Raw genomic sequence first — 23,375 nt, 5'->3', positions numbered from 1 at the left:
TTGCGTGAGTCTTTGGCTTGCCGATATATCTATACATACATACCTATGTCTTTATGTACTTGTGCTCGGGGGGGCGCTTTCCCCTTGAGTTAAACCAAGCACCTTGCACCTGCCAGTGTGGATACACTGCTGATTGTTGGAGATGCTAGAGTTATGGGCGGTGTCCTGTGTGCCGTTTTCTTAGATCGCAGATGTTTTTGCCGAAGTAATGTCAGTACAGTTCCTTTCCTTGTGTACATGTTTGAGGACAGGAGGCTTGTCAGGCCTTGTTCAAAATGTGTGAGGCTGTTACTTAACTCATAAGCATTGAAACTTACTGGAAGCCGCACGATTTGAACATTATTTTTTTTTGTCAACAAAGCACCTTTTGTGCTTAGCTAATTGAGGCTGTGAAGCTTGAGGTGTAGAGGATGGCACCTTTGACCTACTACACGGTTGATGCAGCAATAGCCTGCTAAAATAACAGCCTTGTTGTCTTTATTGTTAATTGACTGTTGTGGATAACTTTTCATCGTTGGCTTTATGAGTACGTACCAATGCATAAGGCAGATACCTGTTGTGTTGAGTGTGTACATAAAGAAAGCTTTTCATACTTCTGAGGAAGTGACAGCATAAATGATAGTTTGTTGGCTTGTGCACCGATAGCCACTGGTTGTTCCTACAGTGGAATTCCTAAACCTGCATTTGAAAACATTTGTGGTAGCTCCCAAACTAATCATCACAGCCTCCTGTTGAAGGCCTAGCTTTTCAGTGTTTCTTGAACTTAAGATCCAGCGTTTTTTTTTGTTCATCATCTGACCAACAACACCCCTTGAAGGGACACTAAAGGGGAACACTAAGTTCTTTAGAACTAAACTTATTCTCCGTCCGTGACTGCTTCATTGCTGTCACGTGCAATACTATTTTGAGAGGGACCATTCAAGTAGGAAAGCATGCAGCGCAATGAGTGCTGTTGAGGTACAAGGATGAAAAGTTGCTCACTGCCATCAAGGCATCGCGCAGCACCGTAACTTCAGAAACGAAAGCCATGCCCGCACTTTTAAGGTCACTTGCACTCGAGAGAGCACGTTGTTGGGCGAGTCGGTCGTACATACTTAGAGAAGGAAATTGCACTAAAAAGGACATGGACGGGCGCCCGTCCATGTCCTTTCTCGTCCGTGTCTTTTTTAGTGCAATTTCCTTCTTTAAGTATCACTTGCACTCTTTCTGGATGGTGAGAGCGCCATTGCATGAAGGTTTATAAACCGGGTATCATGGCAAGGCAGTGTGATGGCGCTGCCTGTTGATAAATGCTGTAACAAAGGTCCATTGGATAGGTGGGAATAGCGGTTTTGTATTAATTCATTTTATATTATTTGCCACTGACATACATGTCGTAAACATGGTGTAACACTGCTGCCATTTCAGCAGATTGTAAAAGGAGGGAGGAAGTCTGAAAGTTCCTTTGATGTTCTGTCATCACCGCATTCACCTTTCTGGGCAGAAAAAGAATGCTGGTATCATCCCCAAAGCATTATGTTAGTTCAGCATACGTGAATGTTCCATAGACGTTTCCCTTTAGTGTCCGTTTAATTACATACCATTGTAGGTACTTGCAAAAATGGCAGTGCCGTCTTAAGGTTTACGGATTAGTGCCTCAGTCTGCAAAAACAGCAGTGCCGTCTTAAGGTTTACGGATTAGTGCCTCAGTCTCTGCTCGCTGCCATAGGGTAGAGTAGTCTTGGGGAGCCAGGTTAGAGGGCTTGGGAGGGGTGTCTATCCGCATGTTCTCTGCATTTCGGCAAGAAGCGGCGGCCGCCAGCAATTCCTTCCTCTTCCTCCTCACTCGTGAGCCGTGCCACACACTTGAGCCTATGGCGCCGTCCCTCCCCCCTCCGAGCCGTAAGTGTCTTGTTTTTGTTTTTTTTCTCAAAACCACCGTGTCGTCGTCGCCGTCGGGGAGCTGCACACTTTTCGTACGTAGATTCCTTCTCTCTCAACTCCTCCTCTGTTATTCTGCTCGCTTGCCGTACCGCACACCCCCTCTCCCGTACGTGAGGCGGGGGAGGCATGCCTTCCAAGTTTATTGTTGAACATCACAAGTGGATAGTGTCACCTGTTACTGTGTGTGTGTGTGTGCTACACTTTTCTCTGCGAAAGGGTGTAGGAAAGAGAGAGAGAGGAAGGAAGGAAGGAAAAGAGGCGGCGGACGCACAGGAGCAGGTGGTGGCATTGGGTTTCAAGCAGCGCTGTGGCCGGTGTTTGGGGAGCTCCCCCGGTTTTGGGTACGTTTTTAATGTGAGAGGACGGCGAGCAGCTCCGGGTACGTCAAATCACTCCACCGGACAAGCACAGTTTTCTTTTTTTTTTCTTCTTCTCTCCCCTTACTGTTTGTTGTTGCCTTTCTTTTGTTGTTTTTTTTTGTCCGGCGGGGTGCTTCTTGCTGTCTCATTCCTTTTGCCATCGCGGAGTGTGTTGTCACCCGCTGAGCCGTGAGCATGATCACCGCACGTGTCAATATCAATCTGCCTTTCCTCGTTTGCCTGTTAACAAAATGTGGCGAGAGGCGACGGCACCGACGTGGAGGGACTACTGCGCTTTGCTTCGTCCGTTTGCGGCAAGTGGTGAGCCAACATGAGCATCATCGCAATGCTTGGTCATGAGTGAAAAAGTAACGCCCATTGCCATTTTGTAGTTTGAGTGCCCAACCAATGGAACAATTGCTTTTTTTTTTGTAGGGGAGATTGGGATGTTGGGTTTGGGTGGAAACAGAGACTGAACACCGTGAAGTGCTGTCTCATGGCGTCAGTTATGCTTGGTTTCATTAACGCCCTTTGCTCCCACTGGGTTAAGCTTTGCCGTTTCAGTTCAGTGTACTGAATAGTAGCGTATCTTTTGTCCTTTCGTGGATGAAGATTACTGTGTGAACACAGTGCCTTTCAATACATTTCAGTGGTTGTAGCTTTACTGGTGTGGCATGTGCAGGGCTGTAGGATTTCCACCCGAGAAGGTGCTTGCTTCAGTTCTCAGCGTCCATACTGGGCTTTTAGTGGGTTGTCAGCAGAAGTTTGTTGTGAGTGCTGTCCACTCTGGTGCTAGGATCTTGCTTCCTTATGTCAGTGCAAATCAAATCTTGCCTTCATAGTTTTCTCTCTGCTTTTGACATTCACAGTAATGATTCATTGTGGCACGATAAGGAATTTGAATCGCCATGTCTGTACAGGCTTTTTGGCCACAAAACATTGTTGCATCTTGCATCCAGTGTTTATAGCGGCTTTTTTGTGTAGCCATGGCAGAGCTTGCTCTTCCGAGGCAATAGCATTCAATATGCTTCATTCAGTTAAAGCTGTCTTTCACGCATTTGTCGCTGGGTGTAATGGGCCTTTTTTTGTCTTTGGTTGCTTAAATAGGTTCATTGCTGGTGTTCCATAGGGTTATCGAGATGTACCTTATTGCTAAGCATGGACCTCAAATAGCTTGGCATTCCTTCTGCTGTGCATGTCTGCATGCAGTTCTACTGAAGCCAGACCTATCGTTGAAATAGTGCCAACAAGGTGCCATATGCTTTGGTATGGGACAGATGTCTTATGTGCGAGCAATCTTTGTGAGCTTTTCTTGGCTTCGGAAGAAGCTGCGTTTTGCAATCATTAGAGGTGCATGTCGGTAGTACCTTGGTTTGTTGCTTAGACCTGCAGTTTGTTGTGAAAGAAGGTTATGGTGTGAATCTTCTATGGGTAAAGGAAGAGGCAGTATTCAACTCTTGTTTCTGCATTGCTGGCAGGTTTTTCTTCTTCCTCCCGTGGAACTGCAGTAGCTGTTCTGGCTTGAGTCCTTTGTGAGTGTAGTCATGCGTGGGCAGGTAGGCCGTCCCACTGCAGTTGTGCGCAGGAGAAGAGGGCACGTTGCGTAATGGGTAGGCTGTTCAGTGTGCTTGTGCTCGTGTGTGGTTGACCCGACTGCACAGCCTGCGATCCTGCTCTCTGTTGTAGGAGAGAACAACCGCTACAAGGTGCACTTTACGGACCCCCGGGTGTGCAAGAGCTTCCTCCTGGCCTGCTGCCCTCACGACATTCTCGCATCCACAGTAGGTCTCGCACAACAAGTGCACTTGCTTTGTTTTTTGAACACCATTACGCCTTTTTTGTAAGGCATACTACACAAGCAACATTATTAAAAGAACTCTGAATTGTAATCAACACTGCAGCATCACAGCTTGTCTGCAGTGGAGTCGAAAGTAAGGGGGCAGGCGAGCTGAGAACATTTGTGGAAGGTGTCGTGTTGCTCTCGTTGCTTCTGCTTCAGTGCTTACCTCACAACTTGTGAGCAGTGAAGCGGAAGTAGTGAGTGTGACGTGACGGTTTTACAAGTGGCCCATAGTGTCACATCACACCCATAGCTTCTACCTCATTAAAGATAGTTGCGAGTCTGACCATATTGGGGAACATGAAAACAGCACACTTGTGAAACTTGTTGCATCACACTCTTAGATTCCACTTGATTAAGAATAAGTTGCGAGACAGGTGATAGTGGGGAACATGAAAACAACACACTTGTGAAACCTGTTGCATTACACTCGTAGCTTGCACTTCATTAATGGTAGTTGCGAGTCTGACCATAGTGGAGCACATGAAAACAGCACACTTGTGGAACCTGTCGCATCACACTTAGTTTCCACGTGATTAAAGATAGTTGCGAGTCGGACCATATTGGAGAACGTGAAAACAGCACACTTGTGAAACCTCTTGCATCACACTCATAGCTTGCACTTCATTAAAGGTAGTTGCTAGTCTGATCATATGGGGAACATGAAAACAGCACACTTGTGGAACCTGTCACATCACGGTCTTAGTTTCCACTTGATTGAGGATAAGTTGCGAGACAGATGAAAGTGGGGAACATGAAAAGAGCACACTTGTGGAACCTGTCTATCACACTCTTAGTTTCCAGTTGATTAAAGATAGTTGCGAGTCGGACCATATTGGGGAACATGAAAACAGCACACTTGTGAAACCTCTTGCATCACACTCATAGCTTGCACTTCATTAAAGGTAGTTGCTAGTCTGATCATATGGGGAACATGAAAACAGCACACTTGTGGAACCTGTCACATCACGGTCTTAGTTTCCACTTGATTGAGGATAAGTTGCGAGACAGATGAAAGTGGGGAACATGAAAAGAGCACACTTGTGGAACCTGTCTATCACACTCTTAGTTTCCAGTTGATTAAAGATAGTTGCGAGTCGGACCATATTGGGGAACATGAAAACAGCACACTTGTGAAACCTCTTGCATCACACTCATAGCTTGCACTTCATTAAAGGTAGTTGCTAGTCTGATCATATTGGGGAACATGAAAACAGCACACTTGTGGAACCTGTCACATCACGGTCTTAGTTTCCACTTGATTGAGGATTAAGTTGCGAGACAGATGAAAGTGGGGAACATGAAGAGAGCACACTTGTGGAACCTGTCTATCACACTCTTAGTTTCCAGTTGATTAAATATAGTTGCGAGTCGGACCATATTGGGGAACATGAAAACAGCACACTTGTGAAACCTCTTGCATCACACTCATAGCTTGCACTTCATTAAAGGTAGTTGCTAGTCTGATCATATGGGGAACATGAAAACAGCACACTTGTGGAACCTGTCACATCAGTCACGGTCTTAGTTTCCACTTGATTAAAGATAGTTGCGAGTCGGACCATAGTGGGGAACTTGAAAACGGCACACTTGTGGAACTTGTCACATCACTCATAGCTTCCACTTGATTAAAGGTAGTTATGTGTTGGATTATAGTGGGAATTATTAAAACAGCACACTTGTGGAAGCTGTCACATCACATTCGTAGCTTGCACTTCATTACAGGTAGCTGCGAGTCGGACCTTATTGGGGAACATGAAAACAACACACTTGTGGAACCTGTCACATCACACTCTTAGCTTCCACTTGATTAAAGATAAGTTGCGAAACAGATGATAGTGGGGAACATGAAGCAGCGTGTCACAAGCGTGAGTGCAGCGTTGTCTTGCTTCTAGGTTATAAGTAAGCTATTTATTGCCATTTTTTATATAGTATGATCAAGATGTTGAACATTTTATGATTCTCTAAGAGTTCGATACAGTCTAGCCCGTTTATAACGAAGCCACTTATAGCGAAATAGCGGTTATAACGAAGGTATTTCAATTTCCCATTCCCATTTTTGCATTTTCAATACATTTTGGGTCCGGTTTTAACGAAGTAAATAAGAGCGTGTCAGCGGATATAATGAAGTGATATAATATCAACCGAAAAATAATCTGCCAATCAACACATTTTTGCGTCCTTGAGGCGATTTTTTCCGCGAAAATACGAGCAAAATTCGGCTGACGGCGTCCTTTCGTGGCGTCGTCTGCTCTCCTGCGGAGCAAAAGGTTGCTTCACTGCATCGCATGGCACGCCGGTCTCGTGTTGCGCCGTCCTTGAACGGCATCACGGCGTAGAGCGGTAGAGCACGCCGCGCAGGAGAAAAATGTAAAAAAGAACAGAGACGATTTTATTTTTACGATGACGTCACAGAGAGCGGCCGTCTTGGCCAATCGCGGTTCTCTATTTCTCCCAGGCAGTCGGCGCCACGGCTGGACTACAGTCTACAGGAGGTGTGGCAGCGCGCGCTTTGTTTTATGTCAGTGCCGCGGTGCGCAAGGCAGGGAGAAAGCGCGGCAGCATTGTGCATGTTGGAAGCGTGGCTCATTTTTATCGTTGTCGCGGATCGTTGTATGCTGTTTATAAGGACAGAGTTATTCGACTTGATCTAGCTGGTGAATGGACAACTGAGCGCAGTGTCGCACTGTTCCAGGTTGGGAGCACGGCGAACGCTACTGAGATCGCGCGTGACGCCAATGTCACTTGTTTTCTGCCCACATTGATGCCATCACGGTTTCCTGTCTTGTTCCGCTTCTTTTTATATTTCGTAACCGCTTCGCCTCAGCGAAGTCCGTGTTCAGGGGACGCTGGACGACTTGTTTCAGCGGCAATAAATCGGTATGCCGATGTTTGCATTTTTTTTTTCGCAGTCCACATATTACGAAATAGCGGATATAGCGAAGTGATTTCCGATTCCCACCGACTTCGTTATAACCGGGCTAGACTGTATATCCGAAATCGATGCAGTTGTTTTCCAGACACCAGGAAGTGCCGTCTGTTTGTGGGTTGCTCTGAGTTTCCGTGGCATTCTAGTGCTGTGTGATATGATGGTCCTTTATGTATCTTTGCCTCATGAGCTGATGACCACATGGCTACATCGCTTCATGTGGCTATGCTAAGAGGCCGTTCGTTCTTTGCGTGTGTTCATTTTCAGAGGATGGATTTGGGTGACTGTCCAAAGATCCACGACTTGGCCCTGAGGGCTGACTATGAGAACGCCTCCAAGAAGAAGGACTACTTCTATGACGTGGACGTGAGTGGTGGCGTTAGTTGGGAAAAAGGCTGACGTATTGAAATCACGGGTGAACGTTTGGGGCGTGTGTATTTTCTGCGCTGCTTTGTAAAAGGAAGCGGACAATCTGGAGAGAAGCAGCAAGATTCGCTCTTCCTCGAATTGTGTGACTACCGTATTTACTCGCATAATAGGCGCACTTTTTTTCCAGAAAATCCGGCTCAAAGTTCGGGGTGCGCCTATTACGCGGGGTAAAATTTACGGAAATTTTTCGACTCGCAACATTGAACACACCGCGTAAACGCACTCATGTACGGGCCGCACCCCGTTTTCGCGAAGAAAATGTAAAAAAAAAAAGGTCCGTGTAAGGGCCGCACCGAAACTTTCGGAATGCACGCGCCGAGGCCTCCGCGATCGGCTCCGGCTGCGCGCAACGGGCGCTCGCGGAGGCCACACACGCGCACGGGAGCTTCCAGACGCCGCCCAAGGCCAAGCTCATCATCATCATCGTTTTCCTCCGCCGCGAGCTTTCGCTATCTATATCGCCATCAGCATCTCCAGCTCGTTTTTTTTGTTGTTGTTTTTTGGTGTCAAGTGCCGGGATTTGCGGTAGCGCGATAATTATCGTGGTTTATGGCTTTGCCGCGGAGCGTTGATGTTTTTAGCTCGACAGGCAAGCACCTTAACAGCTACACGGCTGGGAGTTTGCTCTCGAACGCGGCAAGCGTGCGGCAGGTCGGAAAATACGACGTGGACGAGAAGTGCGGTAGTTGCGACTGCGGCGTCCCTAAATTTTCGTACGCGACTCCAAGCGCCGAGGTTTTCGCGGGCCTAAGTCGGGAACGTTTCCGGCTGGAGATGAAGCTTTCCAAACAGACGTTTAAAGTGAGCATCCCTGAAAACTGTGTGCGGCTGTTCTACGCGATGTCGTTGTACGTGCTGTGGGTCCGCAGAAACTGCGACGGCAGCAGCACTAGTAGGGACTAGTAGTCAGTTCAGCAAAAACTTTGTTAAAATAAAGATTGGGAAGCGGGGGGTGGCGAGGCGTCGGCTTGCAATCGTGTAAATACAGTATTGACCACAGTGCCTAGTTCGGGGTGCGCCTATTATGCGCGGAAATAAAAAAATCTGATTTTTCGCGCCCTAACTAGGGGTGCGCCTATTATGCGAGTGCGCCTATTACGCGAGTAAATATGGTAGTCAAGTGAACCATGGGTTTCCACTCAAGTTTAGCACCAGATCAGCAGTGCACAAAGTATTAAGGCTTTTGATGTGGAAGGATCATGTTTCTTGCAGTGAGTCCTTTTGATTTGCTGTTGTCTCAACATTTGTATCTTGCATCTAACACTGGCCATCGGCTGAGGGCTTGCATCTTAGTGTGTTTTAGCTAGACATATGTGGGCCTATGTAGAGCTTAAAGGTGCACTGAAGAGGATTCTGAACTTGTCTTTTTGCCGCAGGAACTCCATCTACCCGTTCTTAGCATTCTTAGAAACTGCGACTTATTGCCCTGTATGGCCGATTTCCCTAATTAAATCGAATTAACGTCCGGCTCCCGCCCTTTTTTTTAATTCTGCCTCGTACGATGGGCGGAGTCGACCAACGCGTGAAGTTCCTTTCAGCCAGCTCCGTGGAGGCTTTGCTTTCGCTTTATTTTGTTTTTTAGGTTTCCATGAATAAATAGTTTCATTCGCAGATAATACATCCGCAAAATAAGCCCGCAGAAAAAAAAATACGCGCAGACTATTTGCTACTACAGATTACTACGTATTACTCCGCCAATGGCAGAGCGGCAAGCCGCCACAGGACTGGGTGAAAGGCACTCCACGCGTTGGTCGACTCCGCCCACCGTACGAGGCAGAATTTAAAAAAAAAAGTCGGGAGCCGGACGTTAATTCGGTTTAATTAGGGAAATTGGCCACACAGGGCAATAAGTCGCAGTTTCTAACAACGCTAGGAACGTGTAGATCGAGTTCCCGCGGCAAAAAGACAAGTTCAGATTCCTCTTCAGTGCACCTTTAAACATAAAGCGGTATTTTTGGATATCTGGGACACTTAAGGTGGTAAATTGCATTTATATGTGAAAAGTTCTTGTAGAAAAGGTTGTGTACATCTGTTGCTTCACTTTTTTAAGCTCTTTTGGATTGACTGCTATTGAAAGCAGTGGTGTAATGCAAAGCAGGAAGTTGGCTGTGGACTTGTGCAAGTGTTTGTACTTGGTTGGCCTTGCTGCTGTTGCTCTGAGAAAGCCTTTCATTTTGGGTTGTGTCGTGGACAGGCTATGGAGCACCTTCAGAATTTCATCAGCGAGTGTGATCGGCGAACGGAGCAGGCCAAGAGGCGGCTGGCAGAGACCCAGGAGGAACTAAGCGCAGAAGTGACACTCAAGGTATGACCACCGATTGGTTGGCTGATCAAGCATGTCTCTCTGGTGCAGTGTACTAAGGTACCGGGACGCTTCGCTTACAGCAATGAAACGTAGATATGCCAGTTTCACTCATGATACAAAGAATGTTGCTGGTGGATTCAGGGCTGCATTTAGCTGGTCTGCCAGAATTGTATCTAGAGTCTTCCAGACATACTGCGCATGGCAGCGCAAAAAAAATGCAGAGAAAACAAGAATGACATGGACATCCTTCTTGTTGCAGTGTTTTTTTTTTTCAGCACTGCATATTCAGTTGTTAATAGTGCACCAACTAGCCCAAAGTATTTTTTTATCCCTTTCAGGTGCTTTGTACACAATTGTGTAAGCGGCAGACCTACAGCTAATTCTGAGAGACTGGAGCACTTAACAGTGATTTCATTATTTCAGTCAAATTGAGCACCCTTCTTGTTGCAAATAAGTTGCTTTTTTTCACCATATAGTGAGTGCAGTAAACAATATTTCACATAAGAGCGAGCTAGGTAACACTTTGTCCGCCGTTTTTGTGCAGACAGATTTTGCCGGGAGTGAAAACATTGTTTTTCTTCAGTTTTGAGCGTAATGTGAACCTTCGAAACCTAAAGCGATTCCACGATACCTAGGGTGTTCACCTGACACACGAGAACATTCCGATGTTATTATTTCTGACAAATCTGACACTTTGTACGGAATTCTTCACATCGTTGTAAAAACTCACCTGCTGGTCTTTCACGTTCGAAAACTAACAAATTCCCTTTCTTGAGGCCTGAATATACTACTTATGTGAAAAAATAATTGATTTCAGTCAAAACAAAAAAATGGTGCCTGAAAGGGTTACCGTATTTTCCGGTGTATAAGACGCGGTTTTTTTTCAAAAATCTTACTGGGGCGTCCTATACAAGGGTGCGTGTTATATGCGAATTTTCCGTTTTTTTTTTTGCGAGTTCAGAAATTACTCAGGTTCATGTTCAAGCTTTTTTCACCGAAAAAACATTACTACCAATAACGCGGTTGTAACATGGTTAATACTTCAATACGGAGACCGCCGTGCGCAACTTTTTTAGGTGAACTTTATCATGAAACGGCGGGGTTGACCACTTCCGGGATCTTAAACACGTGGCCGTTTCGGAGGCCCCAAGCAAAGGTAATGTGAAATGCCAAAAGATGGCGACAGTCGCGCTTCTCGCCATTGTCAAGACAAGCCAAGAGAAGCCGATTTTTTTTTTTTAGTCACCCTTTGCAAGTACATAGTGCGAAGAGAATGCTTCAGACGTGTTGCCTTTTCGATAGCACATCCAAAGATGAAGACTTTGATGGTTTTATGCAAAAATAAATTGTTATGGACATAAAGAGAGTTCTTTCGCTTTTTTTCTTTTGTGCTAAAACGTGGGCTGGTATGGCGTGAGTGTTGCCTTTTTCGATCACTTAGCTTTGCTTAAGAACTTCTCACACGTACGGTGCATTTTGCGATGGCCGCATAAGCATGTTTAATTATGCCTCACTAGCCTAACTGGGTAAATTGGGGTGCGTCTTATATACCAATTCTTTCAATGACAGCCTGCATATATGGCGGGTGCGTCTTATACAAGGGTGCGTCTTGTACACCGGAAAATACGGTATGTGTGCACCACACAGCGTACGGGACATCTGCCAGTACCGGAGCGTTTGTGCCTGCCGCACTGGGTGCATTCAGTGCAAGTGCGTGGCGTGACCTTTGACCCCCCCCCTCGCAGCTGAATCGCGTGCACGAGCTGGCGGAGAACATGGGCAAGAAGCTGGCCGCAGCCGAGGCCAAGGGTGCCGACGGCAATGTCGAGGAGTCGCTCAAGCTCCTCGAGGAAGTGGAGGAGATCCGGCGGAAGAAGGCCGAGGCAGAACAGGACTACCGAAACTCCATGCCGGCTTCTTCGTACCAACAGCAAAAGGTGAACCGGACAAAACCTTCTTCATTCCAGTTTCCAAAGTTTGCCAAAGCTCTTCCAGCTCTCCTGATATCATCGGCCAAAGCGGCTGCATGGCCGTGAGCAAGCAACAAGAGGAGTAGACTCTGTGTGTTGGTTGGCAGTGGTGAGTATCGGAGGGATTCGTTGCCAGTGCCAAAGAGGCATTGGAATTAGCAGTGAAGACAGATAACAATCAATCAGTTCAATCAGTCGATCTCGTTTTCTTTTTCAAGTGCAGGCTGGAGGGTTTTCAGGGCTGAAAGCTGTTCTAGGCAGCCTTACGTGGCTTCTGAAACCCTTGCTTGACTTACAACTATAAATACAACTTATAAAAGCACATTTTTAAGGCAACACGAGTTATACAGCACTTTCGGACAAACGTGATACTGGACATCACTTAATAGGAATGAATGAAGCAAATTTCACTCTGCAGTTCATACTTATTAGAAAAAATAGCATCTAGAGAATTCTTTGAAAAATGTCCAATAAGGAAATATGTAGCAATTATGCAGTAAGTATGCAATTACATACTTGAGAAACAACAGGCAAGCTTGACACATAGGTACAATATGCTAAAAGTGTAGAAAACAATGTTGCAGTTCTTGCTAAGAGCCATCTGTCTTGATGTTAGTTAAAAATGTGGGAACATTATACAGTATAATCTCGTTACTACGAACCTCACATTAACGAATTTTTCATATTTACGAACTTTTTCAAAATCCCCGCCAAAATATCTATATTTTCAATGTAAAAATATTTCACTACTACGAATTTCAAAATACCAAACATTTCAGAATAACGAGCATAATTTATTTGCCCACCTATTATAAATGCACCTCATTATTACGAACTTACCCCGGAGAAGTGAGCCGACTCCCCGAGAGGCACACGCTAACTCTGCTAATCGCCAAGGGCAGGCATCCGATACAATCCAGTCCAATCCGAAGCCGCCTCGCAACCGGAAGTTGGCTCGTCTCTCCTCCTCCGTTTTTTTTTTCTCCCACGGTGTGCCACGGCCGGTCTCGACGCGCGCTCTCTCCTCTCTCCTTAAGAGAGAGCGAGAGAGCGCGCGCGTGAGACCGGCCGTGGGTGTGCATGTGACTAGACTACCTCCGCGCTTTTCTTTTTTTGTGTGCGGCCGCCGCGAACGCGAGGCCTAGTCATTTCTCGCCGCTGCGTGTTGACTGTGCTGACGATGAATTCTGCGGGCGCCAGCGTCAAGATGAAGCGACGGCAGTTCACGCTTAAAGGGCAACTCCGGCGATTTTTCGATGTGCATCGATTGAAATGAAATTTTAAGTCTGTATTCTTTATGATAGTCTGATGCCTCATGTAAAATTGCGCACCTGAAACCGGCGTAGTTTTTCCGCAAGCGAATTTTGAAGACAAGCGCTCCTCGACGCGAGCGGCACCCACTGATCGAGCAACTTCTACAGGCCACCCTGTTCTGTGACGTCACTGGCGGTGCGGCGTGTCAAGCTGGTTGGGTGCGCGCTGGCGCTGGCAGTGCAGGGGAAAACTGAAAATTGGTTTTGAGGAAAGTAAATGACGCAGCAATGGACACCCGAACCGCGACGTAAGGGAGGAGTGAAAGAAGAAAGGAAGAAAGAGGTCCGTAGTGGAGCTCTCTGGAATTATTTCGACCACCTGTGCAATTTCGCGCCATCTCAACGTGCTTGATGTGATGTGTACGCCAGAGAGATGGGTCACGGCAACTTCTGTTGTGCTGTGGGGTGCACAAATTCTTGATCTGTGACAACGGGCGTGATCTAGCGTAGGTTTCCTAGCGATAAGAACCTTCGCGATAAGTTGGTGAGAGCTGTCCGCCGTGCAAACTGATCTCCGAGGAAGCATACCCGCTTGTGCTCGCGCCAGATTGCTATGAAGACAGCGTGTACTTCAAAGAGAGCTTTGGACTCGCTAAGGCTTCATTCAACTGGCGCTTGAAGGCATATTCTGTGCCAACGTTATTCTAGTACAACCGTCTATCGCAGCGGCCAGCTGAACGAAGCGCGGCCGTCAAGAAGCGGTATGTTGGATTGTAGAACTGTAGCTGGCGTGAACTTACTTCGAAAAGCTCGCCATGCAGATAAAGCTTCGCAGAGAGGACTGTTGGTGATGCATGCCCCTGTAAGGACGTTGTGCACCGCGGCAACGTTCCGGCAGCAGATTCTTTCATCAGGCTGGGTCGGCCGGCACTGGCCACACGAACAGCTATCGGCGGGTGCATCTCATTAACTTTCGTTCTGACGACTCTGTCACAAATGCATGCACGAGAAATGACTCAAGTAGCCACTTCTCCGAGTTCAGACCGTCTCCGTGCTGCAGGTGACGCGGCCTGTGGTGTGACTCGGCTGGCTCGCTCGGCGGTGGATCATACCTAAAAGGCGACTCGTCTAGTCCGAAATCGTCGAATGAGTCGGCTTATAATGACTCGCTGGTCTCGGAAAAGCTGTCCTCCGCGTTTTCAGTCATGTCGACAGCGCGGCTCAGGGTAATTGTGATATCTTCGGGGGCTTCACAGCGCGGCGAACCCGCTCGTGACGTCACAGTCAATACCGCACGAAGGCACCTCCCCGGTTTCGGTTTCGAGTTTTGCGTTTTTTGCTGTTTAAAAATTATTTTACGGTTGCTTTTGAAAACCTTGTATCGTATACATTACAGGAGGTTCCTAGGAACACAAAACAGCCATTAACTTAAAATGGCTGAAAAATCGCCGGAGTTGCCCTTTAAGGAAACACATCGTTTCGGAAGCGCCTAGTGCAGTGCTGTTAAACCTTCGGCTCGGACTCCCGACAGCCATAAATGTCCGCCAGGCTGCCGAAATGGTAACTGGGGTGTGGTGGAACGTAAAGGCCTCGACCATCAACAACTGCTGGAGGAAAGCTGGCCTGGTGAAATCGCCGCTTCACACAGAAGACTGCGATGACGCTGATAGCACGGATGACGACAGCGCAAAAGAGGTGCGGACTGAAGTCACTGCGAAACTCTCTGTAGACTCTTCTGTAACTTTTGCCGACTACGCCGAGTCGGAAAATGCTGCCCCTGACTGTAGAAGACATCGTGAGCAGCGTTCGCGAGTATGGAGAGCGCGGCGAAGAAAATGAACTGGACGACGATGCCGACTCGCCGCCTGCAGACCAAGCGGCCGAACCTGTGTCTAGTGCGGAGGTTCTTGCATCCATAGGCAAACTTCGCACATTCATCGGACGTTGTAGCGATGTGCCTGATTCTGTGCTCCAAAAAGTTGACGTTGAAGAGTTCGTCCTGGGGCGCCTGTGTCGCACCCGCCAGAATCACGGATTTCTTCAAATAAACGAGCGCTGAACCTCTCGTTTGCGTTCCTGTTTGAAAATTACATAGCTTGTCGTGTGCCCTTCCTGAAGGTACAGTATTTTCATTGTCCAGTAATACTACTACCTTTTTTCGCGAGTCTTTCGTTATTACGATATTTCAAAATAACGAACGATTATTCGCGACCCCGCGAAGTTCGTTGTATCGAGATTTCACTGTATTACTGTAATGCTTGTAAGTTGTTATTAGTATAGAAATGAGGCACAAACCATGAGTCTGTGCTGCATGAGCGTGTGTCACTGACATTGGCTGTTAAAGACCCAGTAGATTCGGGGCTCTAGAAATTGGATGAAAAAAGCATAGAATACGGTACCTGTGGAGGTGTTCCATCTGTATCAGTTATGTATTTTTTTTTAAATAACGTGCATGCCAATGCTGAATATGTAAGGTATGAACAATTTCATTTTGCAAAGTGAAACGCTGTTCATTCCTGCTGGTAGTTGGCAAAGGGAGAAGTAAGAATTGTTAGTGTAGTCAACTCTGTCCGCAGAGCAAAAAGAGGTTTGGTGGCAGCGCTGCTTTCTACTTGTGACGGTCCATGTGGTGGCATACTTTCCAGAATGGCTGTCAAATTCATCAAATAAATTAAGGGTGGAAGAGGGTTAGACAGTTTTTCTCCTCACAACCCAGCCATTCTCCTGTCCTTTCTGCATTTGGACGCTTACGTTAGTGTCTGGGATTAACGTCTTATCAGTACAGCCAGCCAAATAACTGGCTTGCGCGACGGCCACGTTTTCTGTGCTCCTGCAGCTTATGACAGAGCAAACTTGCGGAAACATCAAATCTAAGCGCAGGCTCACTAAGCCGGTGCTTAATATTGAACTTTCCTCAAGTTTGCTTCGTCGTAAACCGCAGGAGCACGGAAAACGCGGCCGTCGCGCACGCCAGCTAAAGATTTGGCCGGTCGCAGTGGTTATGGGCTCCGCCAGGCTGATGCGTTGCTTGCCCCCGTTCTTCTCGTCCTCGTCGCAGCTGCGGGTGTGTGATGTGTGCTCGGCCTACCTGGGCATCCACGACAACGACCGGCGGCTGGCCGACCACTTTGGGGGCAAGCTGCACCTGGGCTTCATCGCCATCCGGGAGAAGCTGGCCCAGCTCAGGCAGACCGTCACCGACAAGCGCGAGAAGGCACGCGCCGACCAGCTGTCCGAGCGCGACGCAGACCGCCGCCTGGCCACCGCCGCCCGGGGGGCCGCCCCCTGGCGGGCCGCCGGACCGGACAGCCGCAGCCGAAGCCGGAGTCCCCTCAGCCGACGGGCGGGGGCTGCGGCGGAGGAGCGGCCCGTGCGACGTCGGTGAGTCACCAGGAACTTCACCAAGGGCTCATAACCAGATGAGCGCGGCATAAATGGGGGCGGGGGCAAACTGTGCAACTGCCATCTCGGATCGAACTGGTTGTGGAGAAGCTCCTTTCCTGTCGCATTGAAGTTTACAACAGCCGCCTGTCTCTCCTTTTGAATGCTTTAATATGGACTATAAATATTTACAGCACCAGTTCCATAAATATTCACTTTTGCTCTATGACGGTGCAGTTGAGAGAGCAGTTTCAGCTGGCGTGACATAACATGAAAGATGGGTCAGCTGTTGTCATGTAACCTTCACCTCTGCGTTTGAGGCTTTGGCCAGTTGGCGTGGTCTGCAGTGGACAGCATATTCCTATTGGACACTTCCGCAATGCAGTTAATGCTGGCAGTTTTGCACCACTCGAGGACTTGGACGAGCTAAGCTCGTCGTAAGCAGGCTGTCATTTCTGGCTCACGATGAGTTCAGCTTGTTGTGTGTTTTCTGGCACTCTTGTGTCTGGTTTAAGGCGTTCAGGGCTCGTACGAAGCATGTGTTTCGATTATCGACAGATGGAGGCGTGGGTCGTAAATGACCGTTCTGGTACCACTTCCGAAAAAGATTTGTCCTTTAGGTGTTTAATCCACTTGGAAGGCAGTAGTTGCCTGTCAGGTCTGGATGGAACATTCTGTACTCTATTATATGCTTAGGAATGCGTATTCTGCTAGAATAGTAATAAATGTGTCATTTTTACGCGTTCTCAGCTGAACTTATAGGCTAGCGGACCTGCTGCAAATGTATCTCTCAGGATAGGAATATACCGTATTTACCCAATTCCAACGCGCCCCCGATTCCAACGCGCACCCAATTTACGGCACCAAAAAAAAAAAAATTTTTCAAGCCCCGATTCTAACGCGCGCCCGATATTGGTAATAATAAAAAAAAACTACAAGCCCCGCTTCTAACGTGGATGTGACTTCCACGAATGAAAATAATTTGCAACCGTTTTTATATTTTAAGGGGAGATGCGGGTGAAAAAAACCGCGATTTTTTTCGATGAAGTCGATTTTGTATTTTCTTGCGTTTTGTATTCCCCCAAGCCTCTTCTTTTATGTGTAAAAAAATCAAAGCCGATAATCAATGGGAAGTTAGTAAAAAATACAATTAAAGCACTCGCGGTGGCTCGCGAAAGTGCGAATTTGACCGAATTTCGGGAACGCGGCATTTCGCTCCACGGCGTCGCCCGCTCTTGAATATTCGCGGGGAAGTAGGCCTACCCATCGTCTACGAGAAGCCACTTCGGCAGCGGCGCATTCTTGATAAAAATACGAAAAAAAAGATCGTTTCCCGCCCGAGTCGAGCGTCGCGACTGGCCCTTCAAATCACGTGGTACGATCGGAGCCGTTCCATTGGCTACGAGCATTCCACCGCACGGTCGGGCGCAGACGCTCTTTCTTCGTTCTGCCGCCACCGAGACGTGAACCAACGCTTCTGCCCGGGTTTTTCTCCTATCTCCGCTATGGATGTGACTGAGAAACGAGATTTTCGCTCACGCAATTTCCTGACAAAGCATCAGTATAAAGGAAGACGCCCCAAGCGCAAGCGGAGAGCTCCTGTTACGGGAGGTTCGTCTGCTGCTAGGCGTAACTGCGGCAACGGCGATGCTTCTTGCGGAGCATCGATGACTTCGTCAGTGCGTCTGAGCGAAAGATAAAGATCTTCGACTGTAAAAACGGGCGCGGGAGCGCTGTTATCTGTGAGATCGGCATGATGCACGACCTCGTCAGCGGCGCGGCGTGCCCCGCCTGCGGACGATGTAATCTCTGTCAGAGAGTCGGCCGCAAAACAGAAAGGAGTCTCATCGTTTTTGGAACTTTACCGCCGAAATGACGCCTTTCCGATAACCGTTGTTTCATCAACATATTCTTCGATCCGCGTATCTTGATCGTGCAACGGCAGTGATGAGGCGTCCGCCCGCGGCAGTGCACGGGATACCGTCGCCGTGAACGCGGTCCGTGGTCGCTGAGCACGCGACCAATAACAAGCGCCACACCGGTTGAAAACGGCTCCTGCGACGCAGAAAACGACGAGCAAACGTGCTCCCATGTTTCCAGCAGTTAGTGAGCTCCCACATCGTATAATGGCGATGACGATGGGCAGCTATGGGGCAGTTTCGGTTTGCACTCGAATCCAACGCGCATGCGATTTTGAGACGTATTTTCCCCGAAAAAAGGTGCGCGTTGGAATTGGGTAAATACGGTAATTCTTCGTTCCTTGCGTGGTGTGTCATGCCTGTTTCTGTTTATGTAGTGTCCCTTTGAAATCTCTAGGCTGCCAGGTTTGCTCTTAGGCTGCTCGTTGGAGTTCTATAGTGGTAGCAGGCCTGGCTGATCTAAGCCCTGAATCAGTGCGAAGGAAAGTTCTTGCGCTCCGGAGGTTTGAAATTTCAGGGTTGCTTTACAACCTGCGCTTCAAGGCCCAGGAGTGGATTCAACCGCCTGGGAAACTTGGAAAGGATGAGAAGCGTCTTAGTTGTGTAACCCAGCTGGTGTGTGCTCAGTTCGCATTTGCTATTTGGTTCTGTGTTTTTCTGGCTGCCTCTTTTCAGTCTGCGTTGTGTGGCCGTTGTTGCGCAGGTCACGGTCGCGGGACCGCCACCGCCGCAGCCGCTCTGGGTCACGGGGTTCGTCACGTCACTCCCGGGGCTCTTCGAGAGACCGCAAACGTGACCGCAGTCGCGACCGCTCCCGCCGCGACAGTCGCCACAGGCGGTCGTCTCGTGAACGGAGGCAAGTAGTGCATCGTCCGCTGTTCAACTCTGTGCACTGTCTGGCCCATTTCTGTGTGCATTGATTAATGTGTTCTTGTGGTCATGGTCATGGCAGTTTTTGTTGCATGGTTTATAGTGATGTTTTTGGTTTATACTAAACGAGGTGGTTATATTGGCGCGTGCTCGTGGGAGCGCGCCGACGATGAAGACGAAGTGTGCGTGTGTCGGTGGAAGAAGACGAAGTGTGTGTGTGGTTCGGACAGCCATCTTGTGAGTTCTCTGCTGTGCGCTGAACTTCGCTGAAACTGTGATCTGTGCCGGTCCTGTCTTCGTTACATTTTTGGTGGAGGTGCTGGGTACTTTCCAACATCTACGTGCCCCGAAGGCTGTCTATGAACACGGATTTGACTCCGATTCATCGCAGTGCGAGCCGCCGACTCCCAGGTCAGTCACCAGAGTTCGGCCCGTTATCTCCTAAGACCAGGGCTCCAGCCGCGACGCGCAGGACTGACGCGACACCTATGGCTAACAACGGAGACGCGGCAGCTATGGCTGACAACGGAAACTCAGCTGCTCGTTTCCTGGTCCTCCAGCCGCGAACGCCGCCGACCTTCCATGGCGAAGTGTTTGAGGACGCGGAGGACTGGCTTGACCAGTTCGAGCGCGTTGCCAGGTACAACGGCTGGGATGCGGAGCGGAAGCTGCACAATGTTTACTTCGCTCTTGACGACTTGGCGCGGACGTGGTACGAGAACCACGAGACAACGTTTCCTTCTTGGGGACGGTTCCGTAGCCAGTTGCTGGCGACCTACGTCAACACCGGCCGTCGGGAACGAGCTGAGTCGGTGCTGCAGTCAAGGAACCAGCGACCCAATGAGAGCGTAGCAATGTATTATGAGGACATGACACGACTGTTCAGAAGGGCAGATCCCAACATGGCCGAGGACAAGAAAGTGCGCCACCTGATGCGCGGCATAAAAGAAGAACTGTTCGCTGGGCTTGTGCGAAACCCACCTAACACCACTTCGGAGTTTCTATCGGAGGCCACTACTGTCGAAAAGACCCTGCAACAGCGCGCCCGCTATTACAATCGCGCCGTGAACACCGTATCTCCTGCCGACTTTGCGCCAGCCTCCAGCTACTCCACTGACACCCTGCGGGAGCTGGTGGTGCTTTGTATGTGCTTTGTAATAAACAAGAGTCCTTTGCTTAGCATCTACATTTATCACTGATTGGGACAATGGGTTATTAGGTTGGTTTGCACGTGTTTGGTGTGAATGCGTTAGCGTCGCTCAAGGGATTGAATGGTCTCCTCATAATGATCTCCACATAATTTTACGACTCACTGCAGCTGAACTCACAACGGTCGATGTCATAAGACATGAGTGCTGGAAGCATTGCCATGATTGGCCACGGTGCTGAAGCTAACTGGCGGATTTCATGCTTTCCTTTGGGGAAAAAATAAACAAAAATTCGACAGAAACCCCCCAGCAGATCACGCGCAGCAATGGAAACAAGGGCTGCTAGTTTTGATGCTAAAAAAATCAGCACTGCTGTATGCCTCACGTGAGCAATCGTTCTGTGATGTTCGGTGGCATGTGGCTAAATAATTTGAAAGGTCAGGTAGAATTGTGACAGGCTCAAAGAGGCTGTGCATCTTATACTGCTGTCACACGGGCACTTTCGATCGCGATCGAGTCGATCGAAATCGAACTCTATGCAGATCCGGCGTTGCTACACGGCGAATTCAATCGCGATCGACCTCAATCCTGCTCGAGCGCATGGAGCACGATCGAGGGGATGCGTTGACAAGAAGGCGGCGCCCTGCTCGCCCGCTTCGGAATAAATACATGTCACCGCTGGATTCTTCGACGCGATAGCTCGCTCAAATGGTAGCGGTTCGCTTTTATTTCGCACACTCTCGCCCACGCGTAGAGGTTTAAGCGATAACTAACCCCTGTTTTTCAGATAATTTGGTGATTTTCAAGCTCTTAGGCCTAACTAAATGCAGTGTGTTTACCTCGCAAGAGCGACACCTGGCGAAGCAGTTGTCTTGCTTTTAGTCAGTTGTTACATTTTCTACTATTTGCAGTTTTTCTTCTTGGAACGAAAAAAAGGCTTGCAATGCACTGACCCTAGCTACCAGTAGTTACGGAAGAAAACTTCATCACAGCGTTGATGTGCTTTGGCGCCTTGTCACTAGATGGCGCTACCGTTCACGCGTGCACCGAGCGTTGTTTTGCTGCTGTTCGCTATCGAGTCCACTGCTGGTTGCAGCAGAAAGTAATTAAGGTGCTTTTTCTGCTCACAGTTTGATATCATCATCACCATTGATATTGAAAAAATCAATGGTGATGATGATAGTACAAGCAGCGTCATCTCGTATGTAGCATTTCAACTAGTTGATCGCGATCGAGTGGATACGTGTAGCAGCTGTCCATCTCGATCGCGCTTGAAACTTCAACCGCGCTCGAGACCGATCGCGATCGAAAGCGCCCGTGTGACAGCAGTATTAAATAAACTCAAGAGGTCATCATGGAAAAGGCGTTTGCAGGGGCTACTTTGTGTGTGAAAAAAAAAAAAAAAAACCTGAGCGAAACAGCACTAAAGGAAGTGGCCGTGGAATAATCACTGCACCTCAAGAAAGGTGACCCACGTTTTATAGTGCTTGTGTGTTTATCACTGCCGATGCGTACATGTTGTTGAACATTTATTATAAATTAAACATGCTTGTGAAGCTGGTGTCTTCGCAAAGTGCATGCTACGGGCATAGTGTGTTCAGTGAAATAGAAGTACTATCACAAAACTACTTCCTGCGGTGTCATATCTGTTCATCCTTTGATAATGTGGCTCACTGATAAAACTGACATTCTTATTTTTTGGCGTCGAGGCCGCAGAATTAATGAGGTTTTACGATATCTGACGCTTTTTTTTTTTCATTGAACTCGTGATTTTGCGTGATTTTGGTGGGCACGGGTGGGTTCATGTTTGGTGTTTCCCTCTCCCGTTGCTTGCAGGGGTTCACGAGATAGGAGGCAAGAGCGGGCAAGTAGTGAAGAGAACCACAGACTGGATAAGTGAAGAAGTGCGCCGTCACGCTGTGAGTTCAGTGCACCTTGCCTTGCTTTCTAGAGCAGGGGTTCTCGAGCGGGATTCTTTCACGCTTTGAGGGGGGACGAGGGTCTTAAAATTGACCTTTTTATTTGTGGCTAGAATGTGATGAAATTTTGCACATAGATGCGTTTTTCTCTTCTGATTCCAAAAATGTAGCGATAATTGAGCTGGTGGTCTTAGATCAAAAGTTATCTTAAATTCTAGAGTGTAATTAGGTCATTTGTTACGCAGCTTTAATGAACTTTCTCATTGCATTTTGTTGCTTTTAATTACATGAATTTTGCCGCCGCGGTGGCTCAGCGGTTATGGTGCTCGGCTGCTGACCCGAAAGACGCGGGTTCGATCCCGGCCGCGGCGGCTGGAATTTCTTTGGAGGAGAAATTCTAGAGGCCCGTGTACTGTGCGATGTGAGTGCACGTTAAAGAACCCCAGGTGGTCGAAATTTCCGGAGCCCTCCACTACGGCGTCTCTCATAGCCTTAGTCGCTTTGGGACGTTAAACCCCATAAACCAAACCAAACCTAATTACATGAATTGATAGCCAACAAATTCCCACACCCGATGACATTCTTACTTTTTTTGTTTAGGCCGTGTATAAATAGCAATTTACAATTAGCTTAACGAGTTGCAGTGTCAAATACTGCAACCTTTTAATCTCGACGTAGTATATCAGGATGACATGCCTTTAGAGAAAAACGAAGAATGTCATCGGGTATGGGAACTCTCTGGCTACCAATTCATGTAAATAAAAGCAACAAAATGCAATGAGAAAGTTCATTAAAGCTGCGTAAGAAATAACTAATGACATTCTAGACTTTGTAAGATCTAAGACCACCAGCTCAGTTATGATTACATATTTGGAATCAGAAGAGAAAAACACATCTGTGTGCAAAATTTCATGAGATTCTAGCCAGAAATAAAAAAGTTAGTTTTAAGACCCTCGTCCCCCCTTAACCCCCACTTTAAATGTAATTGTTCATTGCACACTGTTTGCCTGTAGTGCCAGTCATTATTAATTAAATTTAGGCTGATACACGCAAGGTTCCTCAGCACATTTTGAGAGACGCTGGGGTTTCCCCAAGGTTTAAAAAGTTTGAGAACCCCTGTTCTAGAGTGC

At 47.9% G+C, this 23,375-nt stretch overlaps 1 protein-coding gene across 2 annotated transcripts in view; it reads left to right on the top strand.

Moving 5' to 3' along the window:
• LOC149348735 (putative RNA-binding protein Luc7-like 1) overlaps window positions 1–23,375 on the top strand; it is a 30,682-nt gene that overhangs the window by 5,581 nt on the left and 1,726 nt on the right. Inside the window, exons 1-8 of one of the 2 annotated variants that reach the window (XM_089588298.1) lie at window positions 13–2,603; window positions 3,969–4,063; window positions 7,319–7,417; window positions 9,675–9,785; window positions 11,531–11,722; window positions 16,067–16,389; window positions 19,012–19,164; window positions 22,163–22,245. In XM_089588298.1, coding sequence (XP_089444424.1) covers window positions 2,534–2,603; window positions 3,969–4,063; window positions 7,319–7,417; window positions 9,675–9,785; window positions 11,531–11,722; window positions 16,067–16,389; window positions 19,012–19,164; window positions 22,163–22,226 — 1,107 coding nt within the window. In that variant the 5' untranslated portion in view covers window positions 13–2,533 and the 3' untranslated portion in view covers window positions 22,227–22,245. Of the gene's footprint in view, window positions 1–12; window positions 2,604–3,968; window positions 4,064–7,318; window positions 7,418–9,674; window positions 9,786–11,530; window positions 11,723–16,066; window positions 16,390–19,011; window positions 19,165–22,162; window positions 22,246–23,375 lie in introns of those variants that run through there. The other variant, XM_089588299.1, reaches the window with a different exon arrangement.

The sequence above is a fragment of the Amblyomma mixtum genome, chromosome 4 (assembly GCF_055824585.1).
Source record: "Amblyomma mixtum isolate Tamu chromosome 4, ASM5582458v1, whole genome shotgun sequence".
NCBI classification, from domain to species: domain Eukaryota; kingdom Metazoa; phylum Arthropoda; class Arachnida; order Ixodida; family Ixodidae; genus Amblyomma; species Amblyomma mixtum.
This window is presented reverse-complemented; position numbering and strand designations above follow the sequence as displayed.